The sequence below is a fragment of the Arachis duranensis genome, chromosome 6 (genome assembly GCF_000817695.3).
Source record: "Arachis duranensis cultivar V14167 chromosome 6, aradu.V14167.gnm2.J7QH, whole genome shotgun sequence".
Lineage (NCBI taxonomy): Eukaryota > Viridiplantae > Streptophyta > Magnoliopsida > Fabales > Fabaceae > Arachis > Arachis duranensis.
The window spans coordinates 14859227-14878816 of record NC_029777.3 but is presented as its reverse complement, the minus strand read 5'-3'; the positions used below and the strand labels follow the sequence as shown (position 1 = coordinate 14878816).

General features: G+C 33.2%; 2 protein-coding genes across 4 annotated transcripts; both read left to right on the top strand.

Annotated features, from left to right (window-relative positions):
- The first annotated feature begins 3657 nt into the window (after positions 1–3657).
- On the top strand, positions 3658–7585 carry LOC107493012 (F-box/kelch-repeat protein SKIP30). Of its 3 annotated transcripts, none has more exons than XM_016114094.3 (3): positions 3658–3951; positions 4519–4567; positions 6071–7585. In XM_016114094.3, exon 3 carries the CDS (start codon positions 6126–6128, stop codon positions 7161–7163), a length of 1038 nt encoding a protein of 345 aa, XP_015969580.1. In that variant the 5' UTR covers positions 3658–3951; positions 4519–4567; positions 6071–6125; the 3' UTR covers positions 7164–7585. The 3 variants fall into 3 exon arrangements, with proteins under 3 accessions (XP_015969580.1, XP_020982258.1, XP_052119402.1); XM_021126599.2 differs by having other exon boundaries at positions 6068–7585; XM_052263442.1 differs by having other exon boundaries at positions 6051–7585.
- Positions 7586–8721: 1136 nt separating this feature from the next.
- LOC107493013 (uncharacterized) lies at positions 8722–11322 on the top strand. The gene is made up of 9 exons (XM_016114095.3): positions 8722–8965; positions 9045–9390; positions 9480–9536; positions 9617–9687; positions 9953–10031; positions 10135–10194; positions 10416–10519; positions 10607–10667; positions 10880–11322. The coding sequence occupies exons 1-9, from the start codon at positions 8826–8828 to the stop codon at positions 11249–11251; spliced, it is 1290 nt and encodes a 429-aa protein (XP_015969581.1). The 5' UTR covers positions 8722–8825; the 3' UTR covers positions 11252–11322.
- Positions 11323–19590: the final 8268 nt, after the last annotated feature.

Here is a 19590-nt window from a genome sequence, read left to right as displayed (position 1 = left end):
TCTCCAGAAACAGATCCAGAAATTTTTATATGGAGTGATCAAATTTTAGATAAATGTTGATTAAAAATTTTTAAATCAACTTGCATAAACTAGAATCTTCATGAAACATGGTTAAAGAATTGAAGAAGAAAAGTTTGAGTTGAAAACAATAATCATTAATTTACTAGAAGATGTTGGAAATTTGGAGAATAACCAAGAACATTCAAGAGAGTAGTATAACTACAACATTCTACAACAATGAAGAAGTTCAAAATCAAATTGAATTGGAATTGAAAAGAAGTTGCACTCATCACCTCCATACTAGAAGAATCATGAAGTGCATTGAAAGGTTCAAGATTGATGACTAAGCTTAATGAAGAATTTTCAAGATGTGCTAGAAATTACTTATTTGAATAGTCAAAGGAAGAAGCAAAGTTGGATAAGTATGTGTATTAAGAAGTTAGTAGAATCATGAACTTTTAAACTTTGCCTATATAAAGGCATATATGCCTTATGTATTATGTGTGTTCCATAATGAAATGTGTATGTTTTGAAATGTGAAAATTCTCTTCTTTGTTTTATGAGTGTTAGTGAGTTTGAGAGATGAAAAATATGATAGCGTCATTTATATGAGTGAGTGATCATAGAGCCAAGTAAGTTGTGGGTATTATAGTTACAATAAATTTTTTCATTTCATAAAAATAATTGACATATAGTTATTAGAGTTTAATTTTTAAAAGATTTATCAAAAAATATATATAATTATAATTTTTCTTTCACAATTTTATTTTTAATATGATAATTACATAAAAAAATATAACAATATCAATAGTACATTATAAAATTATAAAATATTAATAATTTATAGCGTGTTTAGTTAAAAATGATCACATACTTATTAATTAAAATTAATTCTTTTAAAAATTTTAAAAAATTTGAAAATAAATTATAAATGATTAATTATTTGAAAGACACACTACCTTTATAGAATATAAGATACAAGATATCTTTATAAATTTTTTTTAACAACGTAAATTTAGAAGAAAAATGAGTATTTTTTACAAGAAAATAATACCTAAAGTACATGATGTGATTACCAAAATATAACTACGTAAGTCATTATTAATATAATAATATAAATATTAAATATATTAATATAAAAAACTAAATAATTTTTTAAAAATAAATATAGAGATTATTATATAAAAACTAATTTAAAAGATACAAAAACTTGAGAATATGATATTCAATTAGTTAAATAAAAAATATTAATAAATTAAATAATTAAGACATAAATTTATCACATAGTGAAAACTAATACATATAAAACTATTAAATTATATAATATTTTTTTAAATACATATCTCATATAAAAGTATAGTTTCTTAAAATTTTGGGAGGACCGAGGCCACTACTCGTCTCCTTTAGGTTTGTCCTTGACTGTTCTAGGGAGAGATGCATGCGCGACACATGGTAGGGAGGACACAAATCTGACCGTCCGATTTGTGCACCTTAAATCAGACTGCTCGATTACTTACCTTAAACTCCGACCATCCAATTTTTTCGATCCTAACACCATATCCACGTAAAGTACCCATACACTCCATAAATACGTTCTACCCCATTTTCGTTTCCATATCTAAATTAAAAAGTATTAAAAATAATTAAACTTATGAAATAAATTTAAAACAAAATAAAAGAGTCGTACTATAATGGTAATATATTTATACTGATATCTCTTTGATTGTTTTTTTTTTTCAAAAATGTCTTATTGACTTCCAATTAAAAATAGAAAAAAAACTATAAAATTGATTTTATCCATTTTTTAAATGGTTTAAAAAAATTAAGGAAATATTTTTTTTTAGTTAAATTCAAATGGTCCAAAATATTAAGGGACCATCAAATTATGTGCCTTGATGGTTATCGTTGTATTGATAACAATAAGCGAAATGTCATGCTTTCATCCTATGCTTTTCAAATCATTATATAGGTTTATCATTTGATTGGCCAAAAAATTTTAATGCGAAAGGATGGTGGGTGTGTATGTCTAAATATGATTTTCATGATGTGATTCCCGCATATATAAAATACCTGAAATTTGTTGGAGTAAAGAGTTTTCTTAATGTAAGAACTAAAAACACGAATTAACAGCAGCAGAGTTAATAGATTTTTTGTTTCTAGTATAATTAGTTAATTACATTTCGTTTCTAACAATTTCTCATTTTGATCCATTTTTTTCCATCTATTAGAAAAACAAGAAGTGTTCATTTTCAACATTTTTATTTTTATTTGTGTCGATGAGTGTTGATTTTCATTAGCTTCTAAATTTTTTAGAAGTATATTTTATAATTTATACAAAAGAAAAGTAAGAGAGAAAAATCTAATCCGTGGTCCGTACGAAACCGAGAGTCAAGATCCAAATTAGCCAGCTAAGGTTGAATGGGTCAGTGTCATATAATTTTGTTTTTCTTCAACTGATTTTTATTTTCTGATTAAAACTGATTTTCATTTTCTGAATTAAGAAGAAAATATAAAAGAGAAAAAAAAAAGGAATTTAGAATATGCGAAGATGTATTCTTCTCTATTGACAAGTGAGGAGGCTGCCCGGGCACGCAACCCAACCCAAAACCCCCCATGCAATTTGCAAATTCAACATTTTAATTTTTAACTTTTAGATACAATTTTACTTTGTCAATAAATCTAAACTAAATTCTCAAATAATTTTGTTAACAAAATATTCGACAATTTTACTTTAGCCATTAAATTATTTTTTTTTCTTATACGCAAACTCTTCTTATGAGCCCCTCTCATTTTTTCAATTATTATCTATGATAAAACGAAAAATATTAAACATATTGTGTATTATTTTAATTAATTTTTATTTTGACAAATAAGTTTGCTTACCAGTAAAACAATCTCTAAGTTTAATTTATCTGCATTAGAAGGAAGTCTTATGAATGCAATGATGAATTAAACTTATTGTGTATTATAATTTAGTATTTTTCATCAAATTTTCTTATGAATTATAATCTTTTAATGAAATTCGATGAACTATTGAGACACAATAATAATAAAAATAGATGAAAATTCGTATGCGTATAAAGTTGATAATAAAAAATTATTAAATAATTTCTTAATTATTAACTTCACATAATGACATATATATAAATTTTTATTGTAGAAATAATATAAAATAAAATTTAATATCATATATTAATAGTATAATACAAAAATATTGAATTATATATTTTTGACATAAGTTAAAAATAAAAAAGTCAAAGAAGCTAACTATAATATAAGTCAACTCTTTATATTTCTAATTTTGAAATTTAAAAAATTAGAATAATAAAAAGTAAATTTTTTTAATAACAAATTTCTTATTTTTTAACTATTTGGCTTTAGCTGGCTATCCTTTTTATTAGTTTTTTAGGGAAATCGAATAAATAATTAGTAATTTGTAAATGGTAAAAATTCAGATAGAATTAATTTTATACGAAGTTGATAATTAAAAATTATTAAATAAAAATTTAATCAAATTAATTAAATTATTAACTGTTTTCAATTATTAATTTGATGTGAAAATAACTGCACTAATTTTTTATCTTTGTAAATAACTAAGTTAAAAAATAAATAGTGTGGTATAAGAAATTAGTGAGATGGAGAATGGAGGAAGGGATTTGGCAAGTAAAGAGCAGCATAGCGTAGAGCATTGATTCACATTGATTGATAATTGCATTGGCCTCTCTGTCACTGGGGTTTCATTCATTCATGAAATGCAATGCAATTTGTATAATCATTCATGTAACCAACCATAACTTTGCATTTTCTCTTAAACAATAAACATAACTCATCGTTGCCGTTTCCATAGCCTCGCTCGCACCCAATTCCTTACCCTCTCTTCTCTCTTCTCTCTTCATATTCCCCTCTTTGTTTCTCTCCGTACACTCGATTCCGTTCCTTCTTCGCTGTTAGGTAAATTTTCCTTCTCTCCTTCTCTCTCTACTATCTTTCCCTTTCTCGTTTTCAATTTTTCTTCGAATCTTTACCCTCACAAGATGCTTAATTTATGCGTTTTTCTTTTCTTTCTCATTTTCACTTGATCGATTACCCCTTACTTAATACTCTTCCTCAATTTCAACTCAGTTCTTCTACTTGTATTCCTTTGTTTAAATTAATTAAGATAAGAATTGTAGTACTTACAAATGTTAGGGCTGGAATCCTAATTTGAATTCCATCAGCTGTCTTGTGTTCTACTGCTTTTGCATGTCAAAGGTTTTTACTTTCTTTTCAGTTTAGTTTTGGGAGGAAAGAGGCGCGTTTGGGGTGAATGCATTTTCGGAAAATTTCAGTTCACGGGTTTTGGTTTTGGATCATGTTTTAGAAAAACCGTGGGAAGCACTATTGGCAAAGCTAGTGCATTTTCCTCATCTTGTGAATTCAGATGATGATCATATTTGCTTCCGTTTCTAGCTTTTCCTTTTACATTTACCCATGGATGTATCTATTTTATTTATTTCTCTCTTTATTGTCTTGTTACAGATCAATCATCGATATCCTCTTTGCCATTGACTTTGCTCTGGAACATCAGGTATATTGCATTATGTGGCTGGATTTATGCCATTCGTAGTTCCCTATAATACTAAGAAACATTGTGCTTTAATTTGTGCCTGATTAGAAAATGGGTGTGTGGTATGAACATGACTCTTTTGCAATTTCAGTGACTTAGGCGTCTCTGACCTAGTTCTTTCCATTCGTGGCTGTTTTATTCAGTTGTTTTCGCCTTTTATTTTTTCTCTTAGAGTTGGACATTCGGTGCTCAAAGTTTTAAGAGATGAATATAATCATAATCCCTGACTTTTAATTTTGGAGCAAGTGCATTGAGCTGTGCCCAGTTCAAGTTAATGCAGCGTAGAGAGGACCTATTTTATAGGAATGGGAATGTAACTGGTCTGTTTATAAGTTATAACCCATCCATACTCCATAATCTCAGATATTAAGTTGCCTCCCCTCTGCTGGGGCCAAGGTTCACCACAATGTCAATATTGAGAAAATGAAGTGGGAAGTTAAAACACATGTCAGAGTCCAGTAACAGATGGTTATTAAGCCATTAAGCTAGCTCTTTTTTCGTGTCCTTCATATTAGAACTATCAACATAAATTGCTAGGTTGCACTCTTGTGCTTCTCAAGTTCGTTTCCTTTAAAATCTTGAATAGCCTCCGATTGTTGTTATTCATCTGTCTAGAATGAATTAATGTCCCCAATATTAGATGTGCAAGTGTAAACCATTTAAACTTTGAGGGCTGGGTGGGTTGATTTAAACACTTATGCTTTTTTTTAAAGGCTGAGCAATCAGCAGCAACTTTAATCTGCTTGCTAATTTTTTATTTTTTATTTTTTTTGGAGAGAATGAGACAAGAAAGAAAGAACTTTCTGCAAATCATATGCAATCTCAGTTATACAATGGTGGTGGGCAAACACATAAAATGCAAGCTGTTAACTGAAAAGTATTGTAGAACATGCCAACATGGGGCAATTGCTTTGTGTGATGAAAAAAAAAAAAACATAAGAGATCTCTCAAACTATTATGTTGAGTGTCTACAGTATCACCATGTCTTCTACCATCATCCCATAAGGTTGAGGCAGGGACCACTCATTTGAAAACTTTTATCTCTATTGTCTCTATATGAGACCTACTAGTTATTATCTCATCAATCATTCACAATTAGTTTGGAATGCTTTATGTTGTCACTATGTGAGCCTTACTAGTCATGGTATATCATTCCAATGATAAAACTTGTTGAATATGTTTCTATATCCAGTTCAAACATTATATTTCCTAGCATTGTTGCTACTTCAATGATCTGCATCTTTTCTGAAGTTCATATATATATAGTTTACTTATAAAAGTACTCTTTGATGAAACAACACAATATAATCATAAAACTATATTCAACTGCATTCTTTGGTTATACTTACTAATGTTTCTACTTCCTAACATATTGGATTTGAGTTTTCTCAAGTATACCTTACAAAATTTGTATACATTGCTGGATATATATTGTGATTTCAAGGGTGGCTTCCTTTATAGCAGGAATCACAGTCGGAAAGTTATCTGTGTCGGATGAAAGAGTGGCTATCCACTTACAATGGCTGGACTTATTGAAGGACTCCCTGATGCTGTTGCAATAAGGTGCCTTGCTCGGGTTCCCTTCTACCTCCATCCGAAGTTAGAGGTTGTTTGCCGTTCTTGGCAAGCAGCCGTTCGTAGCCCTGAACTATTTAAAGCCCGGCAGGAGGTTGGTTCATCAGAGGAGCTGTTATGTGTCTGTGCTTTTGACCCAGAGAACGTGTGGCAGCTGTATGACCCTCAACGAGATCTGTGGATTACACTTCCGGTTCTTCCCTCAAAAATCAGGCATCTTTCGCACTTTGGTGCTGTTTCCACTGCTGGAAAGTTGTTCGTGATTGGCGGTGGCAGTGATGCAGTTGATCCCTTGACTGGTGACCAAGATGGCTGTTTTGCAACAGATGAAGTCTGGTCATATGATCCCGTAGTCCGGCAGTGGGCCCCTCGAGCATCAATGCTGGTTCCGCGCTCTATGTTTGCATGCTGTGTTTTGAATGGGAAAATTGTTGTGGCTGGGGGCTTCACCAGCTGCCGAAAATCAATATCTGAAGCAGAAATGTATGACCCTGAGAAGGATGTATGGATTCCAATGGCTGATCTTCATCGCACCCACAATTCAGCCTGTTCAGGAGTAGTGATAGGTGGAAAGGTGCATGTGCTGCACAAGGACATGTCAACAGTTCAAGTTTTAGACAATGCGGGGCCTGGATGGATTGTTGAGGAATGTGGGTGGCTCCAAGGTCCTATGGCGGTTGTTCAGGATGCACTTTATGTGATTAGCCATGGATTCATCTTCAAGCAGGACAAAGAAGGGAGAAAGGTGGTAGGTTCAGCTTCCGAGTTCCGAAGGAGAATTGGGTTTGCAATGATAGGGGTGGTTGATGATCTATACGTGATTGGAGGCTTCATTGGCCCTGACAGATGGGACTGGGACATTAAGCCATTATCAGATGTCGATATTCTCACACTTGGGAGTGAGAGACCAAATTGGCGCCAGGCAGCTCCAATGACAAGATGTCGTGGTACTATTCTTGGTTGTACACTGCTGAGAATTTAGACCTTGGCAACTTTCTTAGGCTTGTGTAATTTGTGGCTCATGGGGGATTTGGGTCCCCTAAACTAGACAAAGAATTAGTTGTTTCAATGGCTTCCTTATTTTGTATGTAAGCCATAATATTTATCCTTGTCTTTGTGATGATTACATGCTGGTAAATTAGGCAAGTCCTTTGTCTGTTCTGTTCGAAACAAAACAGTAGGTGAAGGACCATCAGTTAGGCCGGAACAAGCCGGTTCTACAACAACTGCAAGTTTGTCACCTTTCTTTAGGAAAAAAAGGACCACTTCATAGTTCATAGTTCCTTTTTCTCATAGGTCATAGACTCGTAGTCATAGGGTTAATGTTCGTAAACTTCATAAGCAGGTCAACCGATAAAATGTGACAATTAAACTAGCAGTGAAAATGGAGGTTCACTTTGCAAATTATTGCTGTAAATTGTGTTCGTGTGTTTGAGTTCTGCATTTCAGCCTAAAATGTATATCTATTTTTGTATTTTGGAGGTGTTTAACTTTTACGTCTTAAGAAGTTACTTTTATTTCTGTGGTGATGTATATTTTAATTAGACGGCGACCAAGTGTTTATGCTGAAAACTTATGTAGAAGTAGAGTTTGGATTCTATCCTAATTCTATTCGCAGGTTGAAAATTTTTTTTTAAAACTCTATCCTATTATACCTGACGGTTGAGAATCTCTCAATTCTGATTCTACTTGCATTCTAAAGTTCTAAATTCTACTTTATCCGATCTTATTCGCAGAAAAATTTTTTCAATCAAATATAAAATTCAGCCATAGCAAATTTCATACATATTAGTAAAATAGCAAATTTCATATATATTAGTAAAATAAAAAATAAAAAAAGTTAAGTTTAAATTAAAATTAAAAACAATAAAATATTAAAAAAATTTAACATAAAATTACAAATAATATGATCATCAACTAACATAGTAGTTATTTTAAATTTTTATAAGAAAAATATTATGAGTTCAAAACTCACTTTTTTCATTACATACATAACTTTTACATATATATTATATAATATATTAAAAATGCGGGTAAAGTAGAGTAGAGTAGTGTTGTAAATCACTAAAACAACAACTATTTAATTTTTTTTATAATCTTTTAATTTTGATGCACTAGAATAAAATTTTTCATATAGTCATATGACATTTACAAAATGAACTTTAATTGTAGGAATAATCAAAATATTACTTTTCTTTACCTAATTCATATCTTCAAGATAAACTTTTTTTCCAAAAATATTATGTGTATAAAAATAATTACCATAAATTTGTGTATGAATATATATTAATTTTTTAATATATATTTTGTATCTCCATATATAGTCTATAATTTATTTGGTAACTAATTTTTTATATACATGTAAGATAATTTTTTTTGTACAATGGACTTTAGATATTGAGTTTTTGTGAGAGTATTTTTCATTTTGGGTCATATATATTCCCTTCTCTTTCTTAACTAATGGGTGATAGCTGATGTGTAAGACGCTGATTGGGCTTAATTAGAGTCACAAAAGCCCAAAAGGAGTAGTGAAGCGCGAAAACCCTAACACGATACTACGTGTTTGCGGAAATGACGGAACTGCTATCCACGCTCTTTCGTTCGTAAATCCAACTTTGAAAAAAGTCAGTGAAAGCAAACAGAAATGGAAGAAGCAGAAGCAGAAGCTGAAGTAGAATCAAACCGAGACAACGTTGAAGTAGCTCCGGCACTAATCGCGGTTCACCCGGAACAAATCTCCGTCGCCGTCGCCGTTGGACCCGACCTCCGTGTCTTCGACCTCCTGTAAGTTTCTCCCAACCCAAACCCCCAACTAACGACAAACCTAACCGTTTTCTCAACTTTTTTTCATTCACACGCACAGTGCTGGTTCCGCTGCTTCTCTAGTCGACGAGTGCGGTGCACCCTTCCACAAGGACTCAATCAGAGCTATCAGATTCGGCTCCAGAGGGAAGCTCTTCGTGTCCGCCGGCGACGACAAAACTGTCAAGATTTGGTCCACGGAATCGTGGCGCTGCGTCTGCACGGTGTCGTCGGAGAAGAGGGTGAGTGCGGTTGCGATAAGCGAGGACGGTTGCCACGTGTGTTTCGCGGACAAGTTCGGTGTTGTGTGGGTTGTGGACGTGGCTGGGTCCCATGGACACGTGACATTAGGTGATAGGAAACCGACGCCGCTTCTTTCTCACTATTGCAGTATCATCCCTAGCTTGGTCAGATTTTTTATCAACTTGTTTTCTTTTTTACAATGTGACATGTGTTTTCTATTTCATTTTCTTATGTTAATATTTGTGCTGTGCAGGAATTTTCCCCTGATGGCAGGTTTATTTTAAGTGCTGATCGGGATTCTAAAATTCGGGTAAGCTAATTTAGTTTATGATTAATTCATTATGCTGCTTTTTGTTTAGAGTACTTTATGTAATTGTGTGAATGCAACAGGTTACTAATTTTCCCAAGAAGCCGTTGAATGGAGCTCACGAGATACGAAGTTTCTGCCTTGGTCATACAGAGTGAGTTTTGATTCTATTTAATCATCATGCTTACTGCTGTGTTTGATTTCTTGATGATTCACAAGCTCACTTTCTATGATCGTAAGGACTAGTTTGCCTTTCTGCCCGTTTGGTTATAACTCGTGTCAAATGATTAAGATTCCATTATGCAGTTTTTACCTTTAGAGTTTTACATCCTAACAAATTGTGAAGCTGACATTTCTTTTTTATCCGAAGGACGGAGGTTTCTTCCTATTCGCAGATTTTGACATGTCCCTATTTGCAGGTTTGTATCCTGCCTTGCGTTTGTTCATGCTCGGGAATGCCCTCAAGGCCTTCTTGTCTCTGGCAGTGGTGATTCAACGGTCAGTAACCAATTCTATCCTTAGGGACTCGGACATTGTTTTTATGCCTTATACTTAAATCGTTCGGTGTTAGGCAAAAGTAATGCGAAACTGATTTCTGCAGGTTCGATTGTGGGATATCTCCTCTGGCGCGCTCCTAGATACTTGTGAGGTTGCTGCTAAGGTATAGCTATTGTATATATCCCCATTGATTCTAGGGTTGTATAATTTTTATTTCTCAGTCAATTATGAATTATGAATGCATTTTGTTAATTATTGCTTGACTTGTCAAATACTCATTAAAATTTGTAAAATAATGTTGGTGATTAAATAAGGCTCCGCTCGCTTACTATTTCCCGGGGTGGTAAGTCTGACGTTCTTGATCCTCATCTTCTGTTTCTAAAGGCAGGACTTCTAGAGTCTAATGGTGAAGCAGAGGAGCATGGCCATGCTGTTACTGATTTGTGCACCACCATCAGCGGTTTGCTTATTGCTGTGGCCATTCAAAGGTAAGTCTTTCATTCTCCAGTCATGCCATATTAGTCCAGTATAGTCTTCTTCATTACCTGACATGTTTATATTTGATACAACTCTAGCTTGCAAGGAATAGTATTGTTGAGCTGCGATGTTTCTGCACAAACACTTTCTGTTTCCAAGGTAAGAAATATGATAACACAATTTTCAAATGACACTCACTCGCGTGATTACCGTCATATTTGGTGTGCCTTCTTTCATTTTGTGATCTATTCTTCATGTATAATGTTAGATTTCTAAAGTCAACTCATGCATTATCTGTGTAAGAGTGTAGCAACCACAAAACCTTTTCTGGAGACAGGAATTTAAAGTTTAAACTGATGGGAACACTGCAGGTGGTTTCTATTGCGGGAGAGGCCTTTGTTCCTACCTGCTTGGGGTTCAGCCCCGCCGAAGGGATGTTGTGGATGGTAACTGGTGTTTCTAGTTTACCTGCTTGTAACTACCCGCCGTTGGCTCGCGTTCGAGTAATCTCTTCTATTGATGCTGAGCAAGAGCCAGTAGTTTTGGGAGATGATGAGATACCTGGCGGAGAGAAGCTGCTAGAAACGTTGCAAGGAAGTGCTTCTGTTGATGAGAGTGCTTTCTTGGCTGCAGCTGAAGCTGTCAAAACAGCAATGCGCAACCTATTGATTAAAAAGCAATACCCTGCAGATAATAGAGAATCTAGGAAGAAAACTAGAAATGATAGAAAACTGAAAATGTGACAGTATTTTTTCCTTTTTCATTAATTGTTGTTTCTATTAATATAAATGTTGATTTCCTTGATTTGATTTTATCACTAGTTCTATTATTGGTTCCTTGTGACCCATTTCATTTATTTTCTCATCGGTGAGTCTGAAAATTTCAAACCAAACTGCCATCAATTTTCTGTCTGCTCTTTTACTAGTAATTGTCGCAAGCATTTTAACTATATTAACTGTGGTATGATTAGACCTGATCCAGTGTGATTAGTGTGATGAGTTACAAATCAGTGATGCATTTTGGACCGTCGTCATCATGGCAAATTGGTAATTAGAGTTGATAGACTATCGCGTCAAGATAGAACTTCTTGTAATTTGATTTAAAAATAAGTTTACTTGAATCATAATCCGATGAGAAACTTGAATTTATTTTGTCAGATTAACCATGAAATGTAAACTGAATCGAAATAGAAACGCGATGAAATCTCATTCATTTGGTGTACGTGTACCTACACCATGTGTAATTGTTCATTTATTAATTGGTAGTAGTCTAGTAGATAAGGCTTATCCTGAATTTATCGTAACCATCATCACATTCACAATAACCATTACAGTCGTACACACTATGTGAGTTTCCACTAAATTCAAGTTAGTGACTCACTATGGCAAATTTACCACTGATACTAAATAATAACCGTAGCCTCTAACAAGTAATTTTATTATTTTAAACTAAATTTTTTAATATAATTTTAATACATTGTTAGTATAAATTAATTTTATATGTATATCTAATTACATATTATCGCGTCAGCAAAATTAATTATTTTTTACATTCATTGCGTGAGTTATCATCTGAATAACTGTGTAAAATATTTTATTCTGTTAGTTAATCAAAATTAATCTTATTTGATATATTAAATATGTTGATATCTTCAAAATATTTTATCTTAGATTTCTTAATCACTCAACAATTTAACAACTCTATATAGGCTCCACCTAATTCCTCATAGCCACCTGTTGGTTTCCCCTGCAGAAAAATTCAAAAATAATGATGATGAATTGATGATAATATTTTACTTATTTCCTTCAAAATGAAAATGAAATATCCTACCCGAAATTATTTGTCTATTGGACTTATCTCTATAATTTTAATTTGCTTAATTATGTGCCGTATATGACCAAGCAACACATACACGTTAATGTTATCCAAAAATGTATGAAGAAAAATGCCCGAGAGAGAGAACTCTATTTTCTATCCTCCAACCGTAAATTTTACCTTATTTTTCTGATGCGTGTTTAACAAAAACCTAGAATATTATTTTCTAAACAATTTCTTGACAATTAATATAGTATCTTATATATGATTTTTTTTTCTCTTTTGAAATTTTAAAGGACTCATACACGAAGAGATTTTAACTCTTAAGAACATTTTTTGTCCAAAACAGTCACATACAAAAAGCAAAAATAAAAAAGAAGAAAATCCATACCAAAAAAGTAAAAGAAAAAAAAGAAGAAATAACTGATTTGACCAAACTCTATTGCCCACTAGTAAAATTGGTTGTAACATCATTTCGTTGTTTGCCACATGATTCTTAAATTAATAAATGCATCTCAATTGATTATAAATAGTTCCCTTCTATAGTATATTTAATAATTTAAAACTTTTTTCGACATAGTTAATAATTTTGAGACATAAAACTGACTAAAGAAAAGACATACATCAAAATAAATTAATAATAAAGAAAATAAAGTTTTCTTTCCACTGTAAAAAAGAACCGAGAATAATAGGAGTGTTATTTTTGGTCGTGAACATGGGGGAATAAATTCAAGGAACATAATAAGCATATTTTTTGTCTTACTACATCACCCGATATACATTCAGCCCAATAAGGCAAAATGTGGGCCTATGAATCATAAAGATGGCTCCCTTTTGGTGGGGCCCATATTGGGCCCATGGGTGAAAAAAGTACGTTATGTGGGGCAGGTAGGTTACATGGTGGGTCCCTTCCCACGAGCACATTAGTATTCTTTACCAAAATGTTGTGTATAAAATTGACATAAAATAAATAACTCTTATTCTTGGCGAGTCCTAACTCCTAATGCGTTCAATTTAAATTATTAATATAAAATATAATAAATAAAAAATTAATATTTATTTAATTAACAAAAAATACGACATTTATTATTCAATAAGAAGTATTTAAATATGAATCTTTATTTTTTATATAATAATTAAAAAATATAAATAACCAGTGTTATTTCTTGCTGCTGTCTATATATGAATTTGGCCTCTGCAAGAAGATGTATATAAAGGGTGCCAAATAATATATAACTTTGTTATTATTTAAATTTAAGTTTAAAATTTGATTTGATTATTTATTTTAGCATCTCAGATTTAATTTTTATGTTTTTTTTTTATTCATTGAACTATATATAATAACTCTGATATAATTTGTATGAGTTCGACCAACTTTTATTCAAAATATTTTAATAATATCAGAATATTTTATTTCTTAATATTAAAATTAATATCACATAAAATCTTCCAATGGATAATCCTCCCAAGCACAAAAATATCCTTAAGAATAGGTTTGACCAATTAATTAAATTTAGACTTCTGTATTGGCAATTTTGTTTTCCTCTACTCTCGTTCTCTCGGCTTTTAGTTTAAGAAATTAATTAAAAAAAAAACACATTTTTCTGAAACTTGGTAAATCACTTTCTATGGTGCAGTGAAGTTGCTGCCCCTCCCCATCAAATGGGGCTCACTAGTGCCTCACTGCCTTTTTTTTTATTAGCAATGAGATAACGACACAACACAAGATCTTTGAATCAGAAAATATAATAATTAATGAATAAGCAAAACAAAGAAAATATTGTAATTGGAATTCGGGATTAGAAGTGCGTAATACTATTTTACCTAATCTTATATTTTAGAGTTTGGACATAGCATGGAGTATAAGAAAACAGAAGTGTTACATATATTGCTAAAAATACCATAACTATTATTGCATTTTGTATACAATAATTTAGGTATGTCCCTGATCCAGATTGATCCATAAGCAAAAACCTTACTTGTCTTGAACACTTTGAATTAGATTTGACTCCCCATATAATTTTTGTTTAGCTGGATTGGAATATTCCGATCCAACTCAAATAATATACATATATAATATAAAATTTAATTTTAATGTATTATTAGTATAAAACCGTTTTTTATATACATCCAACCATATATATAACGTGAATATTAGTAATAATAATTACTTTTTATATTAATTGCGTGAATACTTATTCAAAAGAACAGTTATAATACAATTGTGTAAAACGTTTAATTTTACATTGTCAGTAAATTTAAATTAAACTCATATAATATAATATTTTAAATGGTGTATGTTTTAATAATAAAACTTGTGATGACTTATTAAATTTTTATGCTTTAAATTATTACTTATTGCGACGTATGTTAATTTATATTGAAATGGATTTACTTAAAAAGTGTTCTAAAGATATTGATTAAGAGAGTAAAAAAAAGTTTTAACTCTTTTAATACATTTGTAATGCATTTAATGCATTAGAAAGTGTCTTTACGATGCTTATTAATATAAGACTCTATTTATTTTTACGACAACTTTTTCGATGGTTAAAGATGCAATTAAACATTGACAATTACATTCAAATTTCAATTATGCTTTATGTATATAAAAATTAATAATTAAATTATTTATGAGTAAATGTTTAAAATGATCCCTAAATTTTAAATCAGTATTCAATTTAATCTTTAATTTTTAAAAATAACTAACTAAATTCTTTTTATTTAAAAACGTGTGTTTCTGTTAGTCCTTCACAGAAATGTTGTTTAAACATTGCTGATGTGAAACGTTAACTGCTATGTGGACATTCCAGTTGTATGCTAATGTGTACCAATGTTGAATTTGATTCAAATTGATATCTGGAATTGTCTAACAATACCCAAATTGGTCCATTTCAATAGAAAACCCTAATTGTCTTTTCTTCTTCGAACTGCATAATGTGTCCTTCTCTTCTTCGACTCTCTTTCTCTTCTTCGACCTCTCTTTTTCGCCGTAATACCCAAATTGATTTCTCGTCTGCGTGAGTGATGATGAGTGGTGGCGAGAGAAGCTAAAGTAGCTCAAGTAGGAACAACTCTGCAGGCAGACCTTATGGCAATAAAGGAATGAGGTAAGAACGTCGTTTTCTGTAATTGCGGGCTTCGAACGGTGATGAAGTACTCAACGACAACAAAAAATCCTGATAGACTATTTTATGGTTGTCCGAACTATGAGGTAAGGTTATGGCTGTGAAGAAAATGTTAAGATGATTTCACTTTGAGTTTGGATTCACCTGCATTTTTTACTTTGCAGTATGGAATCCACTGTAATTTTTTTCGCTGGGCTGATGGATGTGAAGAACCAGTTTGTGCAACACCCATTTCACAAAAAGTTTTGCATGAGTTAAATTGGAAGATGACAAGTTTGGAGAGTGATGTTAAGACGGTGAAGATAATGACAATGGTGCTGCTCGCTTTTGTAGTTACTTTTGGTGTGTGTTTAGGTGTTAGCTTGTTGGGGTTTATATTCAACAAATGATGATTATGTTATGAAATTTTAAATATCTTAAATGGTATGTAATGTCTTGATGAAGATGGAATGAAATGAAACATTAATTTTACATGAGTTCAACTCTTGATGCTGCACTTGTTCTGCTAAAATTGTGTTCAATTAAACTAAAAAGAGATAAATCAAAACATGAACTAAACCAAAAACTTCATTAATTTAACATAACATAACTATTTCCGGAACATGGAACAAGTGTTGTTTGTACTAAAGCACATTGTGCATAATATACTATCACAACCCAAAACATCATAGGTCATAACAACATTCAAAGGCCACGCATACAGGTTTCAAAGGTTATATTATAAAAATACACATTGTTTAACCATAGCATTCAACTACAACAACATGAACTCAAAAAGTCACTACACTTTGTGCTAGTTAGACATTTTTCTTGGTGGGTTGAATCCTAGAGTTGGAACAAATTTCAAGAAGGAGGCCAGTTTTTCAGAGGTTGCTACACTAGCTCCCTGAATAGTCTCTCTTAAAATCTCAGTTGGATGTGGAGTAGCCGCAGCAGCAGCAACAGTGGATGAAGTTGTCCTCTTGACAGGGAGTTTGTCTATGCATCTCTCACTTTTAGTTCTCAGAAGCCCTTTCTTGACAATCTTTGTAGTCTTTGCAACCTATGATAGCAATAACAACAATAAAAAGTGTCATTATATGGAAGATGACACTGTCAAGAATCATATTAGCTGACCAAAAACATATCCTCTCAAGTTAACAAGAAAATGGATTTGTTTGTTTCCAGATTGATTAACTCAAGCTCTAATTTTGATTAATGTTTTTAATACTATCATTACCTGAATTGTAGGTTCTTTAGCACCAGCGTCACCCTCATGTGCAGCATCTTCAGCAGCCTTTGCAGCAGTTGCTAACTCATCAGCCTTTTATTTTTTTACTATTTTACAACTCCTTGTTGTGTGACCAACATCTCCACATGTCCCACAGGTGAATTTGCCATATTTCCGCTTCAATTTTGTTGCAGTGCGCTCTTAACTCCCCCAAACAGGTGCTTCATGTGCATCTTTTTTTTTTGCATAATGTGATGGTCTGCCACAAAACTTGCTCCTTACAGTTGGTAAGCAATGGAGGTATTGTGAGGTTTTTCACAACTATTGGCCTCTTACCGGGTTAATATGGTACTCATAAGTCTTGTTGTATGAGTCTATTGTTAGCCATACATGGATATAATTCTCAGGTCTACCATTCATGACTAAAATTGCAGCTATTGCATGACGACAAGGTAATCCTAGCAAATAATAAAATTGAGTAACTAAGTGTGTTGATAGGTATGCTACCGTGCAATTACACAAAAAAATAAAATAAAATCAAATATTACTTACCGGATAACTGGCAAGACCTGCAGCTACATGTTTGGTTTCCCAAATCAACCACCACATTATGTGGTTCAGCATGCACTTCAAATATGACTTCAGCCGCATCTCCAGACCACATTGGTGTATGATACCTGTTGTAATGCCTCTCTTTCGTAAGTCTACTTTGTTGAATCAGAGGTAAGTGTCCCATATGGTTAGAAAGTTTCAGTTTGTTCCTTGCCATACTAGTCATGGCATACCTCCTAACCTCCTCCAGTAAAGTCAAGACGGGCTTGCATCTGTATGGTTTGGTGGCAGCGTTGAACACCTCACACATGTTGTTACACACATTGTCAACCTTTGGAAAGTCCTTGTAGTGAGCCATGGTCCATGCCTACCTAGAAAACTTGTCTAAATATGCCTACGCCTTCTCATTCACCCTCTTTATAGACTGCATATGCCCGTTGAATTTCTGGACAGTCATTGCTCTAACACACTTTCTGGACAACTCCATTACATCAATTATATCAGGAATCGAAGGTTTATGCTCAAAATAGATGTGGATGACGTTGTTATTCTCATGGCAGTGCTTGATCATACTAACAAGGTCCTGGTCCACTTGCAATCTCCTAAGACCAAAATTCAACCCATCTTTAGGGTCCAAAAATCAACATGCTTCAGCCTTATCATACCCCAATTCTCTATAATAACCTGTTACCGCAAACACGTCAAGATAGTCTTCACCGACTCCAACCCATTCGTCATACAGGTCAGATGTGTAGATAAAATTTTCATAAGGAGCTGTCTCAAACTTTTCACCATGGTGAAAAATAAGTTTTCATTGATCAGGCATCTGAAGTTTACAGCACAATGCACAAAACAGACAACATTAATCATTTTGTCGCAAAACAACCATATTGCAAAGAACTAGAAATCAACACTATATTTGTAATAAGAACGCATATATTTACTTCCTATTGACTATAACTTAAACCAGATTATGATTTATGTGGTTACAAGTTTCATATTAGAAACCCTAAACCCTAACATTTGCGCCATTAACAACCACAACATTCTAAACCACTCCCTTACATATACAACAACGCATTCACACATAAGTATCAAGAACGCTCAATGAAATACAAAAAATGGAAGAGAATGATCAATATGAACTGTTACCTCTCACCGTCGGTAGTGTACGAAGGTGATGCTTCGTCGATAACTCCTTCATTGACCGAAGAGAACAGATTTTTGGGATGATCCTCGGTGAGCAAATGTGAGTGGAAAGAATGGGAAAATGAACGGACAGAGAAGAAGAGAAAGCTTTTTTAAAGTTTTTGTGGAAAACGTTGAAGTAGAAGGGAACCAACAAGAATAGTTTATTAAAAAGGGGAGAAGATGTTATTTGAAACGAGGTCGTTTTACACACTTAAGGCATCCTCTCCTTCAACGACGTCGTTTAATGGAATGCCCACATGGCAGTTAACATTCCACATCAGCAACGTCTAGACGGCGCTTCTGCGAGGGACTAATGGAGATGCACGTCTTTTAATTTAAAGGATTTAGTTAGTTATTTTTAAAAATCAAGGACTAAATTGAATACCGATTTGAAATTCAGGGACCATTTTGGGCATTTACTCAATTATTTATTGTTGGGCCAACTGTGAAGAGCTCTCGACCACCGGGGAGACTTCGGGGAGGAATTAAGCGAGAGAACATAAGATGAGAAGTCACTACATCTAACTCAAAACCTTAAGGTGTCAAGTAAATGAGTTTCTCATCTTATAAACTCCCCACTCTTTCTTGCTTTCTTTGATTTAGGACTAACTTCAACACTCCTCACATTTACAACATTAACAATCTCCCCCTCAAGTGTGAGCATCCACATCAAGCATCAACTCCCCTCTAACTCCTCCACCACATATGAGTATTCGTCCATCACACCGCCGCAAAACACTATGGGACACGCCGTCCGGACCACTTTTACCGGGAAGACTTTCGATGCTTCACCTTGAATACCCTTTAAAACCACCAGACCGATTAACCATCGGCTCTGATACCAGATTGTTAGTATTGCAAGTGTGAGGAGTGTTGAAGTTAGTCCACATCAAAGAAAGCAAAGAAGAGTGAGGAGTTTATAAGATGAGAGACCCGTTAACTTACTACTTTAAGGTTTTGAGTTGGATGTGGTGTCTTCTCATCTTATGTTATCTCACTTGACTCCTCCCCAAAATCTCCCCGGTAGTCGAGAGCTCCCCACGGCGGCCCAACAAGTGGTATCAGAGCCGATGGTTTAATCGGTCTGGTTTTAAGGGGTATTCAAGGTGAAGCTGAGGAGTGTTGAAGTTAGTCCCACATCATGGTTGGGAGTTCCCCACAATTGACCCAATATTTATTAATATAAAAT

Excerpts from the sequence above, each read along its gene's own strand:
- LOC107493012 (XM_016114094.3), top strand. The coding sequence starts at position 6,126 with ATGGCTGGACTTATTGAAGGACTCCCTGATGCTGTTGCAATAAGGTGC.
- LOC107493013 (XM_016114095.3), top strand. The coding sequence starts at position 8,826 with ATGGAAGAAGCAGAAGCAGAAGCTGAAGTAGAATCAAACCGAGACAAC. Across the intron at positions 8,966-9,044 it reads CTCCGTGTCTTCGACCTCCT|TGCTGGTTCCGCTGCTTCTC; the intron begins GTAAGTTTCTCC and ends TCACACGCACAG. Across the intron at positions 10,520-10,606 it reads ATTGCTGTGGCCATTCAAAG|CTTGCAAGGAATAGTATTGT; the intron begins GTAAGTCTTTCA and ends ATACAACTCTAG.